At 55.4% G+C, this 20,091-nt stretch overlaps 6 protein-coding genes across 6 annotated transcripts; 2 read left to right on the top strand and 4 right to left on the bottom strand.

Annotated features, from left to right (window-relative positions):
- The first annotated feature begins 158 nt into the window (after window positions 1-158).
- Window positions 159-2,986, top strand: K437DRAFT_138993 (uncharacterized protein). Its single transcript, XM_013387299.1, has 4 exons — window positions 159-164; window positions 229-676; window positions 770-922; window positions 991-2,986. Exons 2-4 carry the CDS (start codon window positions 499-501, stop codon window positions 2,934-2,936), a joined length of 2,277 nt encoding a protein of 758 aa, XP_013242753.1. The 5' UTR covers window positions 159-164; window positions 229-498; the 3' UTR covers window positions 2,937-2,986.
- Window positions 2,986-5,397, bottom strand: K437DRAFT_138931 (uncharacterized protein). Its single transcript, XM_013387298.1, has 2 exons — window positions 4,989-5,397; window positions 2,986-4,922 (listed from the first exon to the last, which is right to left on the bottom strand). The coding sequence occupies exons 1-2, from the start codon at window positions 5,292-5,294 to the stop codon at window positions 3,036-3,038; spliced, it is 2,193 nt and encodes a 730-aa protein (XP_013242752.1). The 5' UTR covers window positions 5,295-5,397; the 3' UTR covers window positions 2,986-3,035.
- A 1,898-nt stretch (window positions 5,398-7,295) lies between these two features.
- On the bottom strand, window positions 7,296-8,204 carry K437DRAFT_268806 (uncharacterized protein; the record flags this gene model as incomplete). Its single annotated transcript, XM_013387297.1, has 1 exon — window positions 7,296-8,204. The coding sequence occupies one exon, from the start codon at window positions 8,202-8,204 to the stop codon at window positions 7,296-7,298; it is 909 nt and encodes a 302-aa protein (XP_013242751.1).
- An 887-nt stretch (window positions 8,205-9,091) lies between these two features.
- On the top strand, window positions 9,092-11,338 carry K437DRAFT_257083 (putative RPN5-26S proteasome regulatory subunit). The gene is made up of 6 exons (XM_013387296.1): window positions 9,092-9,315; window positions 9,397-9,456; window positions 9,536-10,006; window positions 10,087-10,341; window positions 10,436-10,683; window positions 10,772-11,338. Exons 1-6 carry the CDS (start codon window positions 9,226-9,228, stop codon window positions 11,226-11,228), a joined length of 1,581 nt encoding a protein of 526 aa, XP_013242750.1. The 5' UTR covers window positions 9,092-9,225; the 3' UTR covers window positions 11,229-11,338.
- A 1,298-nt stretch (window positions 11,339-12,636) lies between these two features.
- Window positions 12,637-14,439, bottom strand: K437DRAFT_286379 (kinase-like protein; the record flags this gene model as incomplete). Its single annotated transcript, XM_013387295.1, has 4 exons — window positions 12,637-13,165; window positions 13,220-13,847; window positions 13,926-14,237; window positions 14,428-14,439. The coding sequence occupies 4 exons, from the start codon at window positions 14,437-14,439 to the stop codon at window positions 13,020-13,022; spliced, it is 1,098 nt and encodes a 365-aa protein (XP_013242749.1). The 3' UTR covers window positions 12,637-13,019.
- A 1,944-nt stretch (window positions 14,440-16,383) lies between these two features.
- Window positions 16,384-18,225, bottom strand: K437DRAFT_247849 (pyruvate dehydrogenase; the record flags this gene model as incomplete). Its single annotated transcript, XM_013387294.1, has 3 exons — window positions 16,384-16,567; window positions 16,662-17,824; window positions 17,902-18,225. 3 exons carry the CDS (start codon window positions 18,223-18,225, stop codon window positions 16,555-16,557), a joined length of 1,500 nt encoding a protein of 499 aa, XP_013242748.1. The 3' UTR covers window positions 16,384-16,554.
- Window positions 18,226-20,091: the final 1,866 nt, after the last annotated feature.

The raw sequence follows: 20,091 nt of genomic DNA, 5'->3' as shown, positions 1-20,091 counted from the left end.
AGTCTCCACCGCGAGCCTTCATCTGCTCCACACCTTGCAGACAAGACCGGCCGTCGAAGTGGCACGCCTCAAGCATTAGTCGTTAACGGAGCTCCTGCTCGACATTCCCTTGGCCACCTCGAATCGTCGAATCCGACAGATCAGAATAGCGCATTGCTAAGCATGTGGGCGCCAGGCACGAACTCCGTTAGTGCTTTCCCCGCTGATGGCCTGGTCGAACTGACGCAGGGGCAAGATGAGTTACGACAGTCATTTCAGTCTCGGGGCGCGTCCCTATCGACTGTGTATGCGCAGCATCAACGTGCACGCACGCACCAGCTTCTCACTGCGCTGTCAAAGCTTCAGCCACGATTTCCGGACGAGCAGGAGTTCGCCTCATCCGGTGTCAAGCTGTCCAGCAAGACACCGTTGACAATACTGACCCGCATACACCAACGTCTGCTCTTCCTTTTGACCAACTTGCATGTATTCACAACGCTCTTCTTCGACTTCAACGTGATGTTCGTCCTTGTTCAGCTCGCTTTGCAGCCGGATAACCGAGCAGCAGATAATGGTAGCATCGCAACGGCTTGGTGGGTTGCCACTGGCGTCTACTCATTTTTCACGCTCAGCTGGTTTCTCGGCGTCGTTCTGCTGCACGATTACGTCTTATGCTTTCAGCGCGTATTCTCAGAGGGTAAGTTCCACGCAACTGTACTCTGCAACAATCGTGATGAGTTCTGATTCGTTGAAGCAACGTTGACGCTTACATGCACACTTCCACTTATAGCCAACGCATACATCCTTTCCATCTACTTATCGTCAACAGCATACACACTTTGCAGCCTCAAATCATACAGCCACTATTCCTTCTTGCATCGAATTCGCTGGTCAGCAACTTCCACGGACTTTTTCATCGAGACGTGTTGGTACTATTCACAAAGTGAGTTACACTATCGCACTCTTTTGCTCTGAGCACATGTTGACAGCACTTCCTTGCTCATAATGCAGATTGGCCCACCATAATCACACTTATCCCACGAGCAATTATTTGCATAATTGTGCTGGTCCTCTACAATCCTTCGGGCACCCTGTCGTCCACCCTGTCGTCCACCCCTGGCCTCATGTCCGCACGCGACCCATTCTTCTTCGATTCTGCCACCGACTTGCTTTCAACCTACGCCAGCATCGTGCTCGTTGTGTACCTTGGCTGGGTCTCTTGGCGCGCTCTTGTCCTGGTCGTCAGCTACTTCGGCCTTTTGTTCACGATGGGCTTCAGCGGACTTCGGCATGCTAAGTTGAATGTCATCCTTCCACAAAATGTGGTCAACTTTGGCAGCTCACGGCGCTTCAGCTCGTCCGTTCCACTGACACGCCCGTCCGATGTCACTAGTTGGCTGGACAAAGAACCAGGAAGCGAAATGATGATTCATTTCACACACGCGGACGGCCAGCCTATATTCATGCAGCGTGCCGAGGACAGAATTCGCGAGCTTCTCTTCGAGTATGCCCCGCATCGGTTCAGTGCGGCGGCTGATCAGGGCTTCAGCCGCTCCTTCGGGCGGTCGATGGAGCAGGCGCGGCCTCGATCGTACGCAGAAGAGCTCCCGATGGGAAGCTATCAATCGTCTCGCCCCGGCCCTCACGGACCTGCTTCAGGCAGCAAGTTTTATCAGGCGACGATCGGGCTGGGCACCGTCGATGAAGGCTCCAAGTCCAAGCATAACGTCCCAGCAGATGACAGCGCAGACCGTGCTCCGTCAGAAGAGGAGCGACGAATCCCGTCGCATGCTACTCCCATGTTCTCGATGGGAAGGCCAGTGGCAGCAGCAGAGAAGTTGTCTTCGGACAACGCAAGGCCAGTGGGAGAAAGGGAAGGCGGGAAAGGGCCGCCTAACCTAGTGCCTTTCCCATTCCTATCTCTACGAAACAATGATGTCGGTAGTCCAATCCGGATTAGCAACGACGGCAGTTTGCCGCGCTCAAGTATCAGTCGCGATGGGGCCCTCCCCATGCCAAGCGCATTTAACGACGTTGTCCCTGCGGTTCCACGCGCCTTATGCCGTCGCGAATCTGCGTCATCCAGTCTCTCTACCGCATCGACAACGCGGGGGACGTCCTCGTCCATCTACTATCAGCCGGAGGAGATGATGCTCCAGCCATCTCAATCCGATGAGCACATTGAAGACCGAACGGCTGAAACCCAATCACCTCTCTCGCCTACGGGCCAACGAGAGGAAAGCACTGATCCAATAACCCCTCATCGGTCATGGCCCATCTTGCACCAGAAACTAGACTTCGTAAGCAGAAAACCGGAGGCTTCGACTTGGTGGGCCTTTCTCCCAGGATTGCGAGCCAATCCTGCCTCGAGGGTGGACAAGTCCCAGCTTCAAAAGACGGAAACAATGCACAGCCAAACAGATCAAACCGACGCTGAGCGTCCCAACAGCATCGAGATCGTATTTACGGGGGAGGAATCGGCAACGGACCCAAGTGTACAGCCCGCCGCGCCTGCTCAAGAGCATCATGACGTTCCTGTGGTTCCTCCCTCGCCGTCGCAGACGATGGAGACATCTGAGTCAGATGATTCAGCCGAGCTCCGCTTGTGGCAGTCATTTCCGGAGCAGTCGCGAATCAACCCGCCAGGCCTGGTCGCTCTTCGGCTTGAACAACATTCATTTGAGGAAGCGGAGTGGAAGAAAGACAAGGCACGAGAGATGGACGCTGAGCGGGCAGTCGCACAATTACAAAACCTCGCGGCGGCAATTACCCCGAAGCTGGCTGCAACATCCAGCCAGGACCTCTCAAAGAGCCCTTCAGAGGGTGGCCTTATCCCCATCAAAGAAGAGAGCTGGGGAAGCTCGCTAAATTCCGCTATTGCAAGTCATGACGGCCACGAGAGACCTGGCGAGGAGGTTTCCGTCAGCATCCCCCAAAACATTGACATCCCCATGTAAAAGATGTCACAGTCATTGTCACACTTTTTCAACTTCCGCGTTGATACAATCTCGCGCGTTCGCAACCAGTTTGTGTTTTGTACATCTGCATCAATGATGTTACAAAAGGCCTTGCAGGACCAAAAGCTTATGCTCTGTCAAACACACGACGGCATCAGGAGAACTGGATGCACCATGTGGCACAAGTGTGACGTCCAGCAGAGCACCTGTGTCATTCTTGCCAAGCGCAATGACACGACTCTCCCCGTACAAACTTTGCTTTCCTGTCGATTGGTCCCTTGGTGGACTGCGGTAGAAGAAGAGGCTGCCAGCACCACTTACACCTGTGGCTCTGCTTGCCAGACCCGGAGTCGGGCCTTCAAACGCAAAGCATACGCCCTGGCTGTTCGAACCACGCGAGCTGGTGATGCAATGGCACCGGTGCGCCTCTCTTTTCGAGGCCAACACGTAGCTCAGAGCGGGAATCGTCTCGACATGAAGCAAGTTCCCGTGCTCGAAGGTCCAAAGGCAACCGTCTAAATTGGCTTGTATGGCCACGCAAGGTATTTGGCTGACCGAAGAAGTCGGCAATGGTAGACAAAGAATCTTGGAGGTGGTCGTCGTGCGATCGATGCTCGGGGACTGGTTTGAATCGCCCATAGAGATAGTCGTAATTTGAAGGGGCCGACCAACACTGGCGTCCTCTTCTTCCATTTCGTCTTGTAGGAGTGACGTGTGCGGCCCTGCCATGCCGGTGCGATCGATTCCCAAGTCTGCTGCCCCTGCAGACCCTTCCACTGCTGTGTACTTTTGCAGTCCTCCGCGTGCTTCCAACAATTCCGAAGGATCCACCGTCTCGTCGACGTCATCTGTGAGACTTAGCCTCGAAGTCTCGACGGATTCTTCCTCCAAGCTTGGGGCGAAGACGTGCGTCCATCGTGTACCTTCATGCTTCTTTTCCAGATGGACGGTCAGCAGGCCGATGACAGAGCTCTTATCGGACGGCGACCGCGCCTTTTCCCACGTCCATAGACTTCCCTCCATGTCGATCGGGCCCCAGAGTGATCGGCCTTCGTACCTTCCACGTTGCATGGCTAGAGCTAGTATCTTTGCATAGCTGTCTGGCGTCGATTCCGAGGTAGTGTGGTTGGAGGGCAGTTCGTAGATCTTTGGGTTCCCCAAGTCGGCCTCTGTGCTTAGCATGAGTGAGAAGCCACTCGGTGGCGAGAAGTGAACACGGATGTCTGCTTTGTTCAGAGTTGGCGGCAAGGAAAAGGCAATTGTGACAGTGTCGGCAGTTTGGGCCCATGAGTACGCTGGTGAGATGTTGCATTTCTCTGTATCGGACATGAGCGCAGGTTGGCCTGGATTTGCCGAAGGTGAGGTTAGGGCCACAGTGGGCTTTGCCGCAAGGTCCATAGTGACGGCTTGCAGAGGGCCTTCAGAAAGAAGCGACCACGTTTCCGGAGCACGCCCTGAGAGGACAGCGATGTATAGAGGCTCATCGCCAATAAGCCTGTAGACGAGCTGGGCCGAAGTCACGCCGACCGTAGAGTCACCTGCCTCATCGCCAGATTTCGATGATGGGGCCGGCAGGTGTACAAGGCTAATTTCAAAGCCGAAAGCCTTTGCCGATGGTCTCGGTTGATTCTGATTGTCCAACTTCTCACCCTTCGAGCCGTGATCAACATTATCCGGACGGTGCGTTTCAGCTTGAAGGAGGACGTGAAACTCGCCATTTGTATGCGTGTATCCATCAACGACCTTGATGCCTCGTTTGCTACAACTATCGGGCAAGCTGTATTCGTGCAGGACTTCTGCCGACCATCGTGGAGTGCTCAATGGTGATTTAGATATCGCTTCTCTTTGCGTGCTGAGCAAGCGGAGGGGGGAATCACTTCGACCATCGTGAGCAAGCCAGAGGTGATCGCCGCAGCTGGCAATGCTCGGCAGTGCCACCGTTGGATCTACGTCCAGGCGAAGCAGCGGATGGAAGCTCGGTTTGAACTATTGTGACCGACGATAGGATTAAGCGGCTGGGGAGTTCAAAGTGTAGAAATCGAGTTTACTCACACCTGCCTGGAATGTCACTAGAATGACAAAACCCTGCTTGTCGATATATACAAGATGGTCTGATCCGCCTTTGGAAGGACACAGGTAACGATGAAAGAAACGAGACTTGAGCGTCTTGTACGCCAGCTTCAGCGGATCATCGACGAAACCGGTAAGAGCAGATCCAGGGAGGTCGTGCTCTGTCTGTGAGAACCCATCGGGTGCAGCACCATCGTCAGCTGTCACCAAACGGTAGGCCTCAAAGCGTGGGTTGAGCAGCTCCTTTGTCGGCTGGAGACTATTGTGTCTCAGGCGGCTGGGTTCCATGACGCCATGTCAACTCGACCTTTCCCGTCAAGTATCACACGAGGGACGAAGACATTCTTCGCCTTTGATGCTGGACAAGTGACATTATCGTGGAAGCACGAAGAGTCGCTGAGGTTTATGCGAACGAAAGTTGGATATGACCTCATGATTGTCACAGATGTCTCAACTTCTCTTTCATTGCTCTCATGTGGAAATGCCAAGGAAACTCAGGACTTGCACGACGCATGTAGATGTGGCGAATAGGAATGCTTTGCCATTTTTGATCTATAACAAGAGAGGCGGCCTTCTCGCCCTTTGCATGCGTTACAATCTTTTCCATGCTTGTCTCCCCATTCTTGCGCCTCGCACCTCAAGCGCCCTTCGTGCGACTGCTTCCTTCTTCTTTTCTTGACCATACTCCAGCAAACGTCACAGGTATTCATGGATCGGAACTACCGTGCCATGACAAAACTGCAGCCAGTGTAGTAGCTGCCCCTGATGCGTGTTCGTGCTAGGAGCATAAATCACAAAGTAGCTTTGTCTGCACTTGAGCAGCATTTTGTAGCTGTCAAAGACCAGTGCTTCTTTCGCATCTGTGCGAAGTGGGTACACCCTCCGGTAGTCTCTTCACAGCCTAGCAGCCTCAGGTGACGACCTTCGAGCACATTGCTCGCTGGCGGCTGTCGTTCAGACTCCAGCCTACTTGATCTAGCGAATCCCAACCAGTGTTGAACCATCTGATGACAACATAGTTACTATCTTGTTTTCGCGGACGTTCAATCTTGAACCATCACAACCTTTCGGTAATGCTGCTTTCATCCATGTGTGGAGAATGCAGTTTATTGACGTTGAGATGCTTGCGGAGCAGACGTTAAGAACGGTGAAGGTTGCAGAGCATGTTAAAATCGTTGCGACAAGCTCGAAAGCGAAAGGGTCGTCTTGTTCGTTTGATACAGATCATGTCGTGAAAAAGCTTGTGTGATGATGTTTTTGTCGATATTGTTTCATAGGTGGTTCAGAGTCGTTGCTTCATATCCGGGTGATCAGTCCGGACTTGAAGCGTTTACTTGGAACGCGCCCTCATCTTTCTCCGCTTCCGGCGCAGACGGCGCATACGCTTCTTCCTCCACTTAGCTCTCACTACGTAAAACAAAGGTGGTCGTTGTCAATGTCAATACGTCCCACAAAGAGGCCTAGCAGAGGCTCAGTTGCTTTCAGGAGGGCAACATAGGCAGGCATCCTGGCCTTAACCGCTCTCAACTTTGTGCCTGCACTTACTTTTGACTGATTGTTCAAAATGAGTCCTGGGTAAGGGAAGCAAGTGAAAGGATAGTCATAGCATGAAAGAAAGTTAGAAATGCTACTGGTGCGAGAGGTGATGCGCGTACGGGAGAGGGGAGGGGCGGAACGGGTTCCGATCGCCACTGCTGCGGCGAGGTGGAGGGCGCAAGGCGCTGGGACGGACCGCCCAAATGAAAAGGTATTAGGCGGTGGAACAGTGTGCAGTTGTTAGAGCATTTGAAGTCATTCAAGGGCAATTTTGCACGTGACATCTTACGCGCTTTGTGGATCGCCAGTCAAGAGAACCAACACTTCATTCGTCGTCAACGCCAACAGCATCAAGATGATCCCAGATAACCGGCAGTGAGCAAAGGGCAAGTCTCGCCGAAGGGGAATGGACATATTGGAACAAATGTGCGTCAATTTAGCTGCAGGTGGACGATCTGATGGACTGTGATCTATATGGCCTGCAAACAGCAGAGCAGAAGAGCCAACCTGCATTGGGTCTTTCGCGGATGGCTGCAAACAGCGTCACATGCTGTCTTCCGCCATTTCGCGTCAGATTCCATTACGCTACGCCATGTTCTGTAAGAACGTATAGGCCATAGCAGGCTTCTATGATGGAGCTGCATCTCCGAGACATCCAAGTCAAAACGTCAAGCCCGCAACTCCTCCATTGCCAAGTTGCTGAGAGTGTGAATAGCCTGTTGTAGTCTGAAAATTTGCATGATGGTGCGATATCTACAATTTCCCGACTGTGAACGCGAATCGCTCACCCAGATCTTCAGTGAGAGAGCGCAATACAGGATGCTGGAACGTTGTGGGGGCTCGACGACTGAGCTCGTCTGTGGAGTTGGCAGCTGCATCGCTTTTCTCACCCCCTGAGGATGACTGGGGAGAGGGACTGAGCAAAGGGGGTTGCTGTCTACGATTGTGGGCAATTGAGTGGTGCGGTTTGCCTCTGAAGCTGCTCTGATAGTTGTGTTGTTTCTCTGAGGGCATGCTGCTCACCCCTGCTAATGCTGCCCCTGTTTGTGAGTACGTGCGCGCCAAGGCTCGGGCGGTTGCAGCGGGTAGTGCGCTCCTGCGGGCGGCGTTCGTATCGGCGAAGAGGATTCGATCAGACTCGTAGAGTTGCCGATTATGCAAATGTCCATGAGGGTAGTGCACGATGTAGGCTCTCGTATGCGGTCGGATGGCGGTCGCCTGTATAGGCGCGATAGCTAGGGCGCACATGGCGACTAGCATCAATGCCGCCATGAGCCGGGTAAAGGCGAGTTGTGGCGTGGCGTTAGCCTTCGCGTTTATAGCGGAAGACGCCGAGAACGTGCGCGAGCTTACTCGGCGCGCACGCCCGATAGCTTGGGACGCCCCATGCAGTGTAGACGGGAGGCCAAGCGAAGGAGGTATCAGCGTTGGCGCGTGTGATTTCGAGCACGCTTTAAGTGCTAGCGGATGGGAGAGGATGATATGCGCGTTCGGGACCTCGTTGGTCGTCGACGACGCCATATTTGGAAGTGTACGAGGAACCTGGGCGGCGTATCGCTTTTTGCTTCCGTTAGAGGCAAAGGCAGCCCGAGATGGCTTCGGAGTTGTAGAGGAGTTGAGATCACTGACCATGGAGGTGTGTGAATAGACGTCGGCGAGCATGCTGCGTAGAGATCTGCTCAATAGATAGTGCGACCAAAGTGCGGGTACTTTTGATGATGAAGATTAATGTTGTCTGATTGTTGTTTTGGACAAAATCTCGAGTGATTATTTGCGCTTGATGCTCGGATGCTCAAATGCCCGGGTGCTTGCTGCTCGATTCTTGAATGCTTAGATGATTGGAACGTCGAGTGCCTGAATGCTTGAATGGTTGGATCGTCAAGTCTGTGCAAGTGAAGGAACACTCAGAGCCAGTCTGAGTGAGAGAAGGTCAAGATACCGATAAGGAGCGAAGTATGAGCAAAGCAACATGGAGGAGGAAGTATTTAACTTCTTGGAGAGCACCATCAATCCGGACTATGAAAACTTTGAGAACGATGAGGCTTTGAAGCACATCTTGGAGACGACTGCGGCCGGTCAACCGCGTAAGAGAAGGGTTCGTTAGACCTCGACGAACGAAGCAATCCGGGCGTGACGTCACCCGTCGCCACCAAGCTCGGGCGACTGCGCAAGCTGGAGGATGACCATGCTCTCAAGGCCGGCCACTCCAGTCTGCAGCATCAGTCGGTCCGCGAGCTTTTGAACACAATGATACGCATCGTTGAAGACTCTTGGAAGCACAGATGATGCGCGAATTGCCATCAAATGTGGCCGACCGCTTGCTGGTGCTGGATCCAGTCCGGGAACTGTGGCAGCGGTGGTGCGGAACAGGCGTGGTTGTTGGTGACGCAGCAGCCGACTGACTGGCCACGCGCATCGAGCGGTCTCGTGCCTGGGAGCCCGTCTTGTAAAGGGCTGCTATCGTGCCGGCACTAGGCCAGTTCAGCCTTGTATGAGGCCGCGCGTTGACCACAGACCAGTCAACCAACCAACCAATACCTTCATCAGACTAGCACAGCAATAAGCAAATAGCTTCCCTCATTACGCATTGCGGATCAGAAGCGCTACTCCGCCAGCTATCACTGCTCACCGTGTACAGATCAGCAAGGGTGCTCGACCAATAGATCGTGAAGCGCGCGCAAAAATGAGCGGGTCAGCGCCAGAGAAGAAGCAGGAGGCTGACTACACCAATGAGGTTGATGAGCTTACTCCGGTGGTGCGGAGCGCTGCCACGGTGAGCACAACATGAGCTTGCGAGGTCTTGAAAGTCGTCAGGCTAGAGTAGCTGACGGAATGGATATTCACAACAACACAGAGTGGAAAGCTAGCCGATGCTCTCGAACAGGTAGGCGTGTTCGAGAAGAAAGCGAGAAATGTGAGCATCAATGATCTGGCAGCCTACAGCCGCCGCTTCCTTGGTTTCGTGTTGGCTGACCCTATTTGCCCGCATACAGGCCGCCGACCTCGCTAGCACGACTCGACTTCTCCTTCTCTCACTGCTTCTGATTCGCGAAACTCCTTCGACAGCATCAACAGATTGGTCGCTCCTGTGCGAGACAATTGTTTCCCTGTCCAAAAAACATGGCCAGCTCAAGCAGGCCACCACAAAGATGGTGCAGCTGGCCATGTGCTTCCTCAGGTCGCCAGGGCAGCAGGATGTAACCTCTGGGTCGATGCAGGAAGAGGAGGAGGACGTAAAGATGGCAGGGGATGAGTCGCAAGAGCCTGGGGAAGGAGCCAAGGATGACAAGGAAAAGGAGAGAGCGACAGTCCAGAAGGAGGAGGATAAGATGGACCGAGAAGGACAGGAGGCGAAAGCAGTCACCAAGCTCATGGAAGAGGGCCGGCAAATTGGAGATGTTGGCCTCAGCCAAGAGGACAGGATGAAACTGGTAGAGACGCTGCGAACGGTGACTGAGGGCAAAGTGAGTGTCTCGCGATATCAAGCACGGCCGGGTCGCATCACGCATTCAGAAATTGATAATTTTCTTCGTATCTACGAAAGATTTTTGTCGAGGTTGAGCGAGCACGAGTAACGCGCATGCTTTCAGATATGCTATATGCCAAAGGGGACGTGAACAAGGCCGCCGATGTGCTACAAGAGCTGGCCGTGGAAACGTTCGGCAGCATGGACCGGCGAGAAAAAACCGAATTCATCCTCGAGCAGATGCGCCTAAACCTCGAGCGCGGAGACTACGCTAGGATGAACATTGTAAGCCGGAAGATTAACACGAAATTCTTTGACGACACAAACCAGCAGGTGAGTCACTCCCATTCCATCCTCATTCGTAAGCTTGCACCTTGCAAGCCGATGTGAGAACTCAACTAATCCCTTTCTCTGCTATCTGTCTCAGTACCTCAAACTTTCTTACTACGACCTGATGATTCGATATGCGTTGCACGAGAAGAAGCACCTTGACGTGTGCAAGTACCACCGAGAGATCTACAACACGCCTCGGATAAAGGCCAGTGAGCAAAAGGCAGCGGACGTCCTGCGCAACGTGGTCATCTTCCTCATACTCTCGCCATACGACAATGAGCAGAGCGACCTGATCGCCCGCGTCGAGCTCATGGATGATCTGGATAAGGTGCAAGAACACAAGTGAGCTCCACCTCTTCTATTGTGGTTGCACCCGTATCTGGGGTTTTTTTACAACTGACACTGCTCATCCCGGCCTTTCGACCAACAGGAATCTCCTTAAGTGCTTTACAACCGCTGAACTGATGCGATGGCCGGGCATCGAGGCGTTGTACGGCCCGCTCCTGCGCAACTCGGCCGCCTTCGCGCCGGATGCGGACGGAAATGCGCGGTGGGAGGACCTGCACAAGCGCGTGGTCGAGCACAACATCCGCGTCGTATCCAAGTACTACACGCGCATCACGCTTGCGCGTCTCGCGCAGCTACTCGACTTACCGCAGGCGCAGGCGGAGCAGTCGCTCGCCGACCTCGTGTCGTCCAAGACGGTCTACGCTAAGATCGACCGCCCGGCCGGGATTGTGGATTTCGAGACAAAGCAGCAGGATGAGGATCGGCTCAATGTCTGGGCCAACGATCTGGGGAGGCTGCTCGATCTCGTCGAGAGAACATCGCACGTTATTGGTAAAGAGCTCGCCATCCACCGAGCAGGTTTGGTCGTCAAGGACTAAGCTAGAGTCGCCACTCACGGCTTTACGTTCGCATTGTATGTAATGTCACTTCTACTGCCACGAAGTCATCTTCGGTCGGTCGAGCTAGCATTCAGCGCAACACAATTCTCACTGCGGAATTGGAGTGGCTGCATTCGAGTATATCATGGAAGAGAGAGGTGCATTGCCGTTGCTTTAGTTGTGTCTGTGTACATGAGTTGTTTGCATGCTGCCCGCGCGCCGAGGGAGAGACCCAAGGCGGGAGAAGAGATCTTGAAAGTGGAATCGGGAGTGGGAGTGTAGTGGAAAAGGGTGGAAGATAGGGTTGATGAGAGACCTGGGGTTGGTCGTTGAGGGTGAGAAGCACAGCTGGGAGTGGAAGGGAGATGTGGGTTGGCAGTTCGTTGACCATGCTGCAGGAGTAACGCAGGATCCAGGTTGATCAGGCTGGCAAGGGAAGGGCGAGTAACTGAAGAGTGGCGAGAGTGGATGGAAACGTTGTCATCGCGCCATGACTTCATTGGCACGCCCCAGGATCCATACCAAGAGTAGGTGATCTCTGCAATTTGCTCCTTAAGCACCTCCCAAGGTTGCAAGGATCCGTTGGCTGTGCTGTGCTGTCCTGCATCTCCCACACGCAAAAAGGGTCTCAAGCGCATCCGATAGTTCTCCATGGTGACAACGCCGCCACTATGCGGCAGGCCGGCGACGAAAACCATTAGCAAAAAGCTGCGCATCAGCCTTTGGCTCGTGCCAGTCTCGATCCAAGGCATGCGAATGCGGTGCAAAGTCGGCCGGGCAACAGTCGCATGACTACATTGCATCGATGCTCCTTGCATCGATCTTCGAAGACCGCGCCCGCACCCGACTGCAGGACTCTGACTTGCCGCACTGTACAGCGTTGAGCTGCGCCAGCGAAGCATGCGCCGGCAAGCATGCGAGTGTGCATGTGCACACGTGTGGCGTATGCGTATTTGGCAGGATGCAGATCGGCCGGGAACATCGAGACGGACGACAGAGGGGAGCGCTTCGTGTTGCGTGGAAGGGTGAGACCGTTTTGTTCGAAGGGGAAGGAGGCAGCGGAGGACTGGACGACGGGTTGCTAGACGGGGAGAGGCGAGATGCATGGTGCTGGGGAAAGTGTCGGTCAAGGGGGGTGCGCGTGCGTGTGCGTGCATACCGAGAGGATGATAGACGAGTATTGAGAGGAGAGTAGGGAAGGAGAATGAATCTTGTGCGCGCGTTTGCAGAGTCGAGTCGAACAAACACCGCCATAGTATGCGCCCACGCACATAGGCTGACGTCATCACCGTACGTGAAGACAGCCTGCCTTTCATCACCCCTCCTGTCCCATACACCGCCCTTTCGATTGCGGCTTCTGCAGTTACCCTTGCTGCTGCCCACCACACGTACCGCACCGTGCCACCCTGCCTTGTTGGGAATCCGAGAATGAAGGTGCACGAAAAAGAGAGAGTCAAAGAAAGTGGAAGAGAACGAAGACCATTCTGCCCCTGAAGTCCATCTAGCGCCCTCTCGCTCGGCGAGGAAAAGCGGGGTGTTGGGCTTCACATTGGCAAGGCGGTGTACGAGTTTCTGCCTGGTGGTGTGAAGTGAAAGGCGAGAGGAGCGCTCCATATACGTCCGCCTTGCCTTTCGAGATGCGATCAACCAAGTCTTGTTCTTTCTCTTCTCTTCTCTCTTCCCTCTTCCCCTCCTTCGTGCTTGTACCGACGAAGAGACGAGACGAAACGCACGCGGTCAAACCCAATTGTTGAGCGTAATCCATGCGCGCTCGCCTATTGACTCGTTCGCTTAGTACCACCCGCCAGCTTCTTCGCGACGGCGCGTGCTGGACGGCTGCTGCTTGCTGGTGTCCCAGCCGGCGTCGCCGGCTGCGACGGTCTCCTCGCCCTGCGCGAGAACCTTCCTACGTGGGAGCTGCTGCGATCCGACACCGCCTGCACCGCCGGCGGCGACCGCCTGGCTTGACCCACCTGCGCCGGCCGTGCCACCCGCGGCGGCGGCGAGCGCGGCGTTGACAGCGTTGGCGTTCTGCCTGCTCGTGCTCTCAACCTTGGCCTCCTCCTTGCTCCGCTGCTGGATGCTCCAGTCAAAGACGTAGTCGTACTGGAAGCCCTCGCGGACAAAGAGATCGCGGAAAAGCTTGCGCAGGTAGCTGTAGTCTGGCTTGTCGTCAAAGCGCAGCGAGCGGCAGCAGTTCAGGTAGATCGCCATCTCGCTCGGGAAGCCGCGGCAGAGCATCTCTGTCGGCGTCGTCATCTTCTTCTCCATGATACGGTCGTACTTTTGCTTCTTGGTCGCCGCCTTCAGTCCTTGCCACGGCAGCGAGCCGCGGAGGAAGTACATGAGCACGTAGCCAAGCGACTCGAGATCGTCGCGGCGCGATTGCTCAACGCCCAAGTGCGTATTGATCGACGTGTAGCGCGCCGTGCCGGTCAGGTTCTTGTTCTCTCTGTATGGGATGTGCAAGTGCGTCTTTGGGTCACGATATTTCTTGGCAAGACCAAAGTCGATTACGTTGACCTGGTTGCCTCGCTTGCCGATGCCCATCAAGAAATTGTCTGGCTTGATGTCACGGTGAATGAAGTTACGCGAGTGGATGTATTCGATGCGTGAGATCTTGCAGCCAAAGATAGGGAACATGTCAGCGATCCAAGCCCTGCAATGACTGCTTCATTAAAGGTAGGCAACACGCACCATCTGATCAGCGAGGAGCAGAACGGTCTTCAGGCTGAATTTGCGGTTGCAAAAGTTGAAAAGATCCTCCAGACTAGGGCCAAGGAGGTCGATGACCATGGCATTGTAGTCGCACTCCTGGCCATACCAGCGAACAAAGGGCACACCGACACCGCCGGCGAGCGTCTTGTACACCTTGGCTTCGTACTCCAGCTGCGGATGCTTGGCCTTGATCGACTCGAGTTTGATAGCGACTTCCTCGCCGGAGATGATATTGACGCCCAGGTAGATGTCTCCGAAGGAGCCGGAGCCAATCTTCTTGCCGATGCGGTACTGCAAAACGCGTGGGATAAGCATGAAGACATGTCAGACCCGAGATTGAGGAGAGACCAGAGTGAGTTTGCTTACCCTTGATGAGTGCAATGAGCCGCAGCAAAGGATGTAGTGGGCCCAAGAGGTCAGCTTGCTTCGCACAAACAGGCAAATGGAGGATGTAGGAAGCAAACACTCACTTGCCGCCGACTCGGAGATCCATGGTGAGCTTTGCTTCAGTATATGCTGGCGTGTGCCCTGTGTTGGTTTGCTCTGCGATGCAGCAAAGATGCGAAGAGGAAACAGGTCATGGCAATGTCCACCGTCAGTATCTGACATGTCCAAAGGGGACTGGGCGTGAAGCCAGACGCGGATAGGAGGCCCCAGACTAGCACGCAGATGGAGCCTGGCTATCTGCCTGCTTGCTGGTGTGAATGTGCTGTATTGGCCGTGATATGATAGCCGCTGCATCCAGCACAAGAGTGATGGATGACGTGGGGGATGACTGCAGGACCAGTGGACCGCCGTCCGAACATGGGCCGGCCATCCAGGCAGGGAGCCTGCCAGGGAGCCTTAGCCGCGCGTTGCTGCCGCCCGAGGTATTCGTAGCGATGCATCCTAGCGTGCTATGCGACAGGTAGGCAGACATCTCCACGCCTGCCCAAAGCAGCACTGGCGGGCGACGCACGTCCTACCTACGGCGCGTGAGACCCCCGAGGGGCAAGCATATGCACGCTCACACTCACCTTTGTTGCTGCCCCGAACGAGGGGAAGGGGTCGATAGGAAACAACCGCCGCTGTCGGTACTACAGATGTAGCGCCGAGGATCCCTCCTTGTACTGCTCTGTCACCTGTGTGCCAGATGCGATGCTCTGGTGTCTCTGGGGGAAGGAAACTGAATACACTGGACGCGCAAAGGGGATGTTGGTCGATGAGGTGGAGGGAGAGATGATGTGGTTACAATTGACAGGCATGCGTGTGCACTATGCAGCTGTGCTGCTGAGTCTCGTCGCTCGTCGATGGTCGGGGGGCAGGAAGAGAAAAGGAGAGAAAGGAGACTTTTGGCGTGTGTGCGCGCGCACAATGCCTAGGCTGGGCACTGGCCCAAAGACGGTGTGGTGACACTGATGAGGTGCTGTGCTCGTGCTCGCATGCCGGACAATGGCGAAGTGGAAGGAACTATGAACTGATCTCCAGACTGCGACCAGTCAAATGTGACTATTACTGGTACATATGTGACTGAGTACGGCGCGCGTCGACACGCGCGCCGTGGGCCCCAGCCACATGGTGGTGCCCTGTAGTGCTGGCAGCATCAGATTCATTGCATTTACGTGCTCTTTTCGTACACTGGCCTTGGGCCAGACCGGTTGCCAGTCTGCCACTCCCACTGCCACAGCAGGCAGGCCGCGCGCTGTCGGTCGGAGCTCCGTTGCGCTACCCTCTCGCCCCTGGCCCTGGGCCTGGGGGCACTGTTGCAGCCTGCAACATTGTAACTGCCAGCGGGGAGAGCTGCTGGGGGGGGGGGTACGGGAACGCTGCCTTTGAGGGGAGGTTTGTTTGGCTGTCCGCGTCGGCACGTTTCCCTTTTTTGTCCGCGGCAGGCCTGCGGACAACCGCATGATGGGGACGATGTCGAAGCATGTTCGCTTGCCTGCGGACAACCCAAACATCGTTGCACCGATGGTTCTCTATCCGCGCCCATAAGAGGCTTGCTGGTGCACCAGCCAAAAAGGCATCTGCAATCCAGCCTGATGCAGGGGACCAGCCAAATCGACGTGGATTGTAGAGTTGTTGGCATAGTCGGCGTGGACAACTGGAATAGCAAATAAATCACTGCACCGACCCACCCTGTCTTCTCCCCGTGGATGAACCTAAGAAGCGAAATTGCCGACGCGGACGGCCGAACGAGCGCACCCTTGGCCCAAACCCTTCTTGCCCGCAGCAGTTGAGTCTCGTCCCCAGCCTCTGCCCCAAGGAGAATGCCTACCCCCAAACCCCCTCGCTTTCACCTGATGAGGCGATCATCGCAGTTCTCGCAAAAGTCGAGGCTTTGCAGGAAGGAGATGAATGCAGCTGTGGGCATTGAGCGAAGAACCCAAACTCTGCATATTCATTGCATGCGAGAGATGGATTGAATCCAGAGCGAGCATATACGAAACGCGACAAGGGCGGGGAAAATCATTGCGGAGGGTGGGCTAAGTACAAGATGACGTGTGCGGGGGGATAATGTGCGAATCAGATGTGAGGAATGTCGCTTCTCGGTTGGGCTTTTGGGGTGTGCAAAAGAGACCGCGAGGCAGTGCATGCGAGCATGTAGCGAGCGAGTCTCTCGCTAGCTTCAAAGCATGAAACTGCTCGTGCGGAGAAAAGGGAGCAAAAGAAAAAAAACCGGCTAGCGTCAGCATCCGTGCGCAGTGCATCCCAGCAGTGAACAAGCACACTCACCTCAGCGGGTTCTCAAGCGCGTCCTTGAATGCCTTCATCCACTTGGCAGCCGTCGCGCCATCGACGGTGCGGTGGTCCGCACTAATGGTAGCCTGCATGATCTGAGCCTTGCGCCATCCCTGCTCACTCCCCTCGTCCGGCACGATCCTCGGCTCGGTCCCGCCGATGGCGAGGATGGCCGACTGCGGCGGGTTGATGATTGCGGTAAAGTGCGTGATGCCGAACATGCCCATGTTGGAGATGGTGAATGTCCCGCCCTGGTACTCATCTGGCTTGAGCTTGCCCTCGCGCGCCTTGCTCGCCAGCTCCTTGGTCAGCGCCGAGATGCTCGTCAGGCCCTTGCCGCCGACATCCTTGATGATCGGCGTGATCAGGCCCGTGGGCGTGGCGACGGCAATTGAGATGTCCTGCTTGTGATGCTGCCGGATAACCTCGCCATACCACGCAGCATTCACGTCCGGCACCTCGCGCAGCGCGACAGCCGCAGCCTTGGTGATAAAGTCTCCGACGCTCAGCTTCGCCTTCTTGGCCTTGTCCGCATTCGCCGACCCGGCCTTCTCGATGGCAGCCTGGTTGAACACCTCACGCAGCTGCAGCACGCGGTCCATCTCGATGTCGATCGAGACATAGTAGTGCGGCAGGCCCTGCTTGCTCTCGGTCAGCCTCTGCGCGATGACGCGTCGCATCGACGAGACTGGAATGTCCGTGTAGTCTGCTGTCACTGACCCAGACGCAGGTGGAGGGGTCGCTACCTTTCCTGGGGCCGGCGCAACTGCAGATGGCGACGTTGCAAAGGAGGAGGCAGCGGGCTTGAAATTCTCTACGTCCGACTTTGTGATGCGGCCGTTCGGGCCTGTTCCCTTAACTTGTGCCAGCGGCACACCCTTCTCCTGTGCAATCTTTCGCGCCAGAGGCGATGCGAAGATCCGGTCTGTGGGCTTGTCGCTGGATGGAGCAGGGGTCGATGCCGCAAGCTTGGATGCCTCGGGTGCCGGGCTGCTTGACCCCTCCTTAGCTGGCGCGGGCTCATCGGATGCCGAAGCAGCGGGTGCTTCCGTTTCCGCCTCTGCTGCGAGGGCATCCGCCCCCGAGAGATCATCACCTTCCTCAGCCGTAATGGCAATGATAGAATTCACTTTGACGTTCTTGGATCCGTCCCCGACCTACATGAGCAACAATGTGAGAAGCGCGGTCAGGCTCAGTTTCCAGTCATCAATGAAAAGTCTATGCGTTTACACACAATAATTTTTGCCAGAACACCGTCCTCCTGGGCCTCTACATCCATCGTCGCTTTGTCCGTCTCAATTTCGAGGAGGACATCACCGGCAGAGAACTTGTCGCCAGGCTGCTTCTTCCACACGGCAATGCCTCCTTCGGTCATCGTGGGCGACATGGCGGGCATGGCGAACTTCTGCAGCTCGTACGCCACCCGCGAAGTGTGCAGCGAACTTGCCCTCACGAATGCAGACGTGCTGCTGCGGCCAACTGCAAGCGCGGACGACGACGACGCTGCCGCTGCTGCAGCCGGCAACGATGATGCAGCGGCACAGCGCCGCGACGCCATGACGGCCGACGATCTGAGCCTGGACGCGTACATGCTGCCTCTTTCTTTCGGTGGTCTCTGCCCAGCCTACCTTTGAATGAAGGGATGGAGCAACAAAAAGAATGCAGAGGAGTGGTTTGGAGAGGAGGATGGAATTAACATTGGTCAGTGTTCGTGCCATATCGAGTTGGCTCTGAGATGAAGAAACTTCTCTTCCCAACGCGACCGTAGTGAATGATGGTGGCGCAGCAGCGCGCTCGGGCCTGCCTCGGAGCAGATCCCCACCTGCATATTAGATGAGACAGTCTCGTTCTGCGAGTGCGGACTGAAAAGGCGGCTCGCTGTAGACTGATGCAGAGCCTGCACACAACGCTTGAAGCCCAATGCCCACCACGGCAGCGCTCTCCATCCTTTGGCCTTCCTATGAACAGCTAAAGAGTAGTCCCCCACGCAAAACTTTGACAGCAATACATCCATCCACCTCCTCCGGCAGGCAATGGATGCGTTTGATTGGATTGTAAATTGCTTGGATCTCACCGTCGCCTCGCGGTCTCGACGGCACAGAGAGAGTGTGTGTGTGTATTGCGAAGCATTACAGTACAACCATGTTGTGCAACATCCTTGGCGCTTTGTGGTCTTGGGCTACGCTTGCCGCAAGAAAATAGTAATCACACTGGACTCCTCGATGAGATTCTGCCTGTGTAGCGGCGCGTTCCGGGTGACGCGTGCTGGGCTGCTGGCTGTAAATGTGATGTGCGCCAATCACCTTCAGTGACCATCCCGCCAGCGAGACGAGATTGGAATCATTGGATTGCGCGATGACGTTGAGTCCACTTCGATGAAATACACTGCAACGAAATAGGCATCCCGAGCCGTCCTCATCGGCTCGCCATAGCCCCGTCGATCGGTGCCACAGCAGGGAAAGGACCGGTCCATTCACATCCCAAAAGCTCGTGCGACGTATGTGACAGCTCATGACGGATCTTTTAATCTCGATGGCACGGGCCGCGCCGCCTTTGTAGCCCCGAACTGTACACTGCTTGCTTTGTGCCTGGTGAGCTGCGCTGCTTGGGCGACCATGACAGACGGGAAGTCTGAGAAGCGCAAGGCGTCTGGGTCACCCGCTTCTTCATCGGCCACTGAGCCAGAAGGAGCGTCAGCGTCCCCGCTTGCGCAACCGTCTACTTCAGCATCAGCGCTAGCGCCAGCAACGCCGATCCGAAAGGCTGCTCGCACTGATGATGTGACGAAGGTAGCGACGCCGCACCTGCGTGTCAGTGGTGTCGGCGGCAGTAGCGCCCGGTACTCTAGTCCGCGCTCCGCAACACCTCCCACGCCACCCACAAGCTCGCGACGCTTGCATCCCGTGGCGGATCCTCTCATCGGCTTGCGCTACAAAACTTTCGACAATAAACCATCTGGCGAGCGTATTTTCAGCCAGAGCTGCCGTAAGCATCCATCCGAAACGGAGCCAAGCTGAACGACGCAACGTACTTGTGCGTAAACTGAATTAGCATCTCTGGCCCTGCATTGACGAACCCACAGGTACTTTCATTATCCCCGTCCAACTCACCGACGCAAAGCTCAGGGACCTGAACCGCTTGCTTCAGAATCTCGGTGCACTCGGTGCCACATTTCGCCACGCCAACATCCTCATCACGCAAGTTAAAGCGCCCAAGCGCGTGGAGCGCGAAGTGCGCGCCCTCTGCCAACAAATACAACTGGAGCAGCTGGACAGTGTGCGGGCTGTTGATGCAGAGGATGCCGAAAAGATCGAACAGGACCGCAGACAATCTCTGCAGGAGGAGCTAAGCTCCAAGTTAGTCTTACACTCTGACTGGCTGGTCGCATGCGAGCATGCTGGCGAAATTGTCGACTTTGAGCCGT

The sequence above is a fragment of the Tilletiaria anomala genome, assembly GCF_000711695.1.
Source record: "Tilletiaria anomala UBC 951 chromosome Unknown K437scaffold_52, whole genome shotgun sequence".
Taxonomy (NCBI): domain Eukaryota; kingdom Fungi; phylum Basidiomycota; class Exobasidiomycetes; order Georgefischeriales; family Tilletiariaceae; genus Tilletiaria; species Tilletiaria anomala.
Note: the sequence above shows the minus strand (reverse complement) of the source record. Positions and strands in the feature narration are given on the sequence as shown.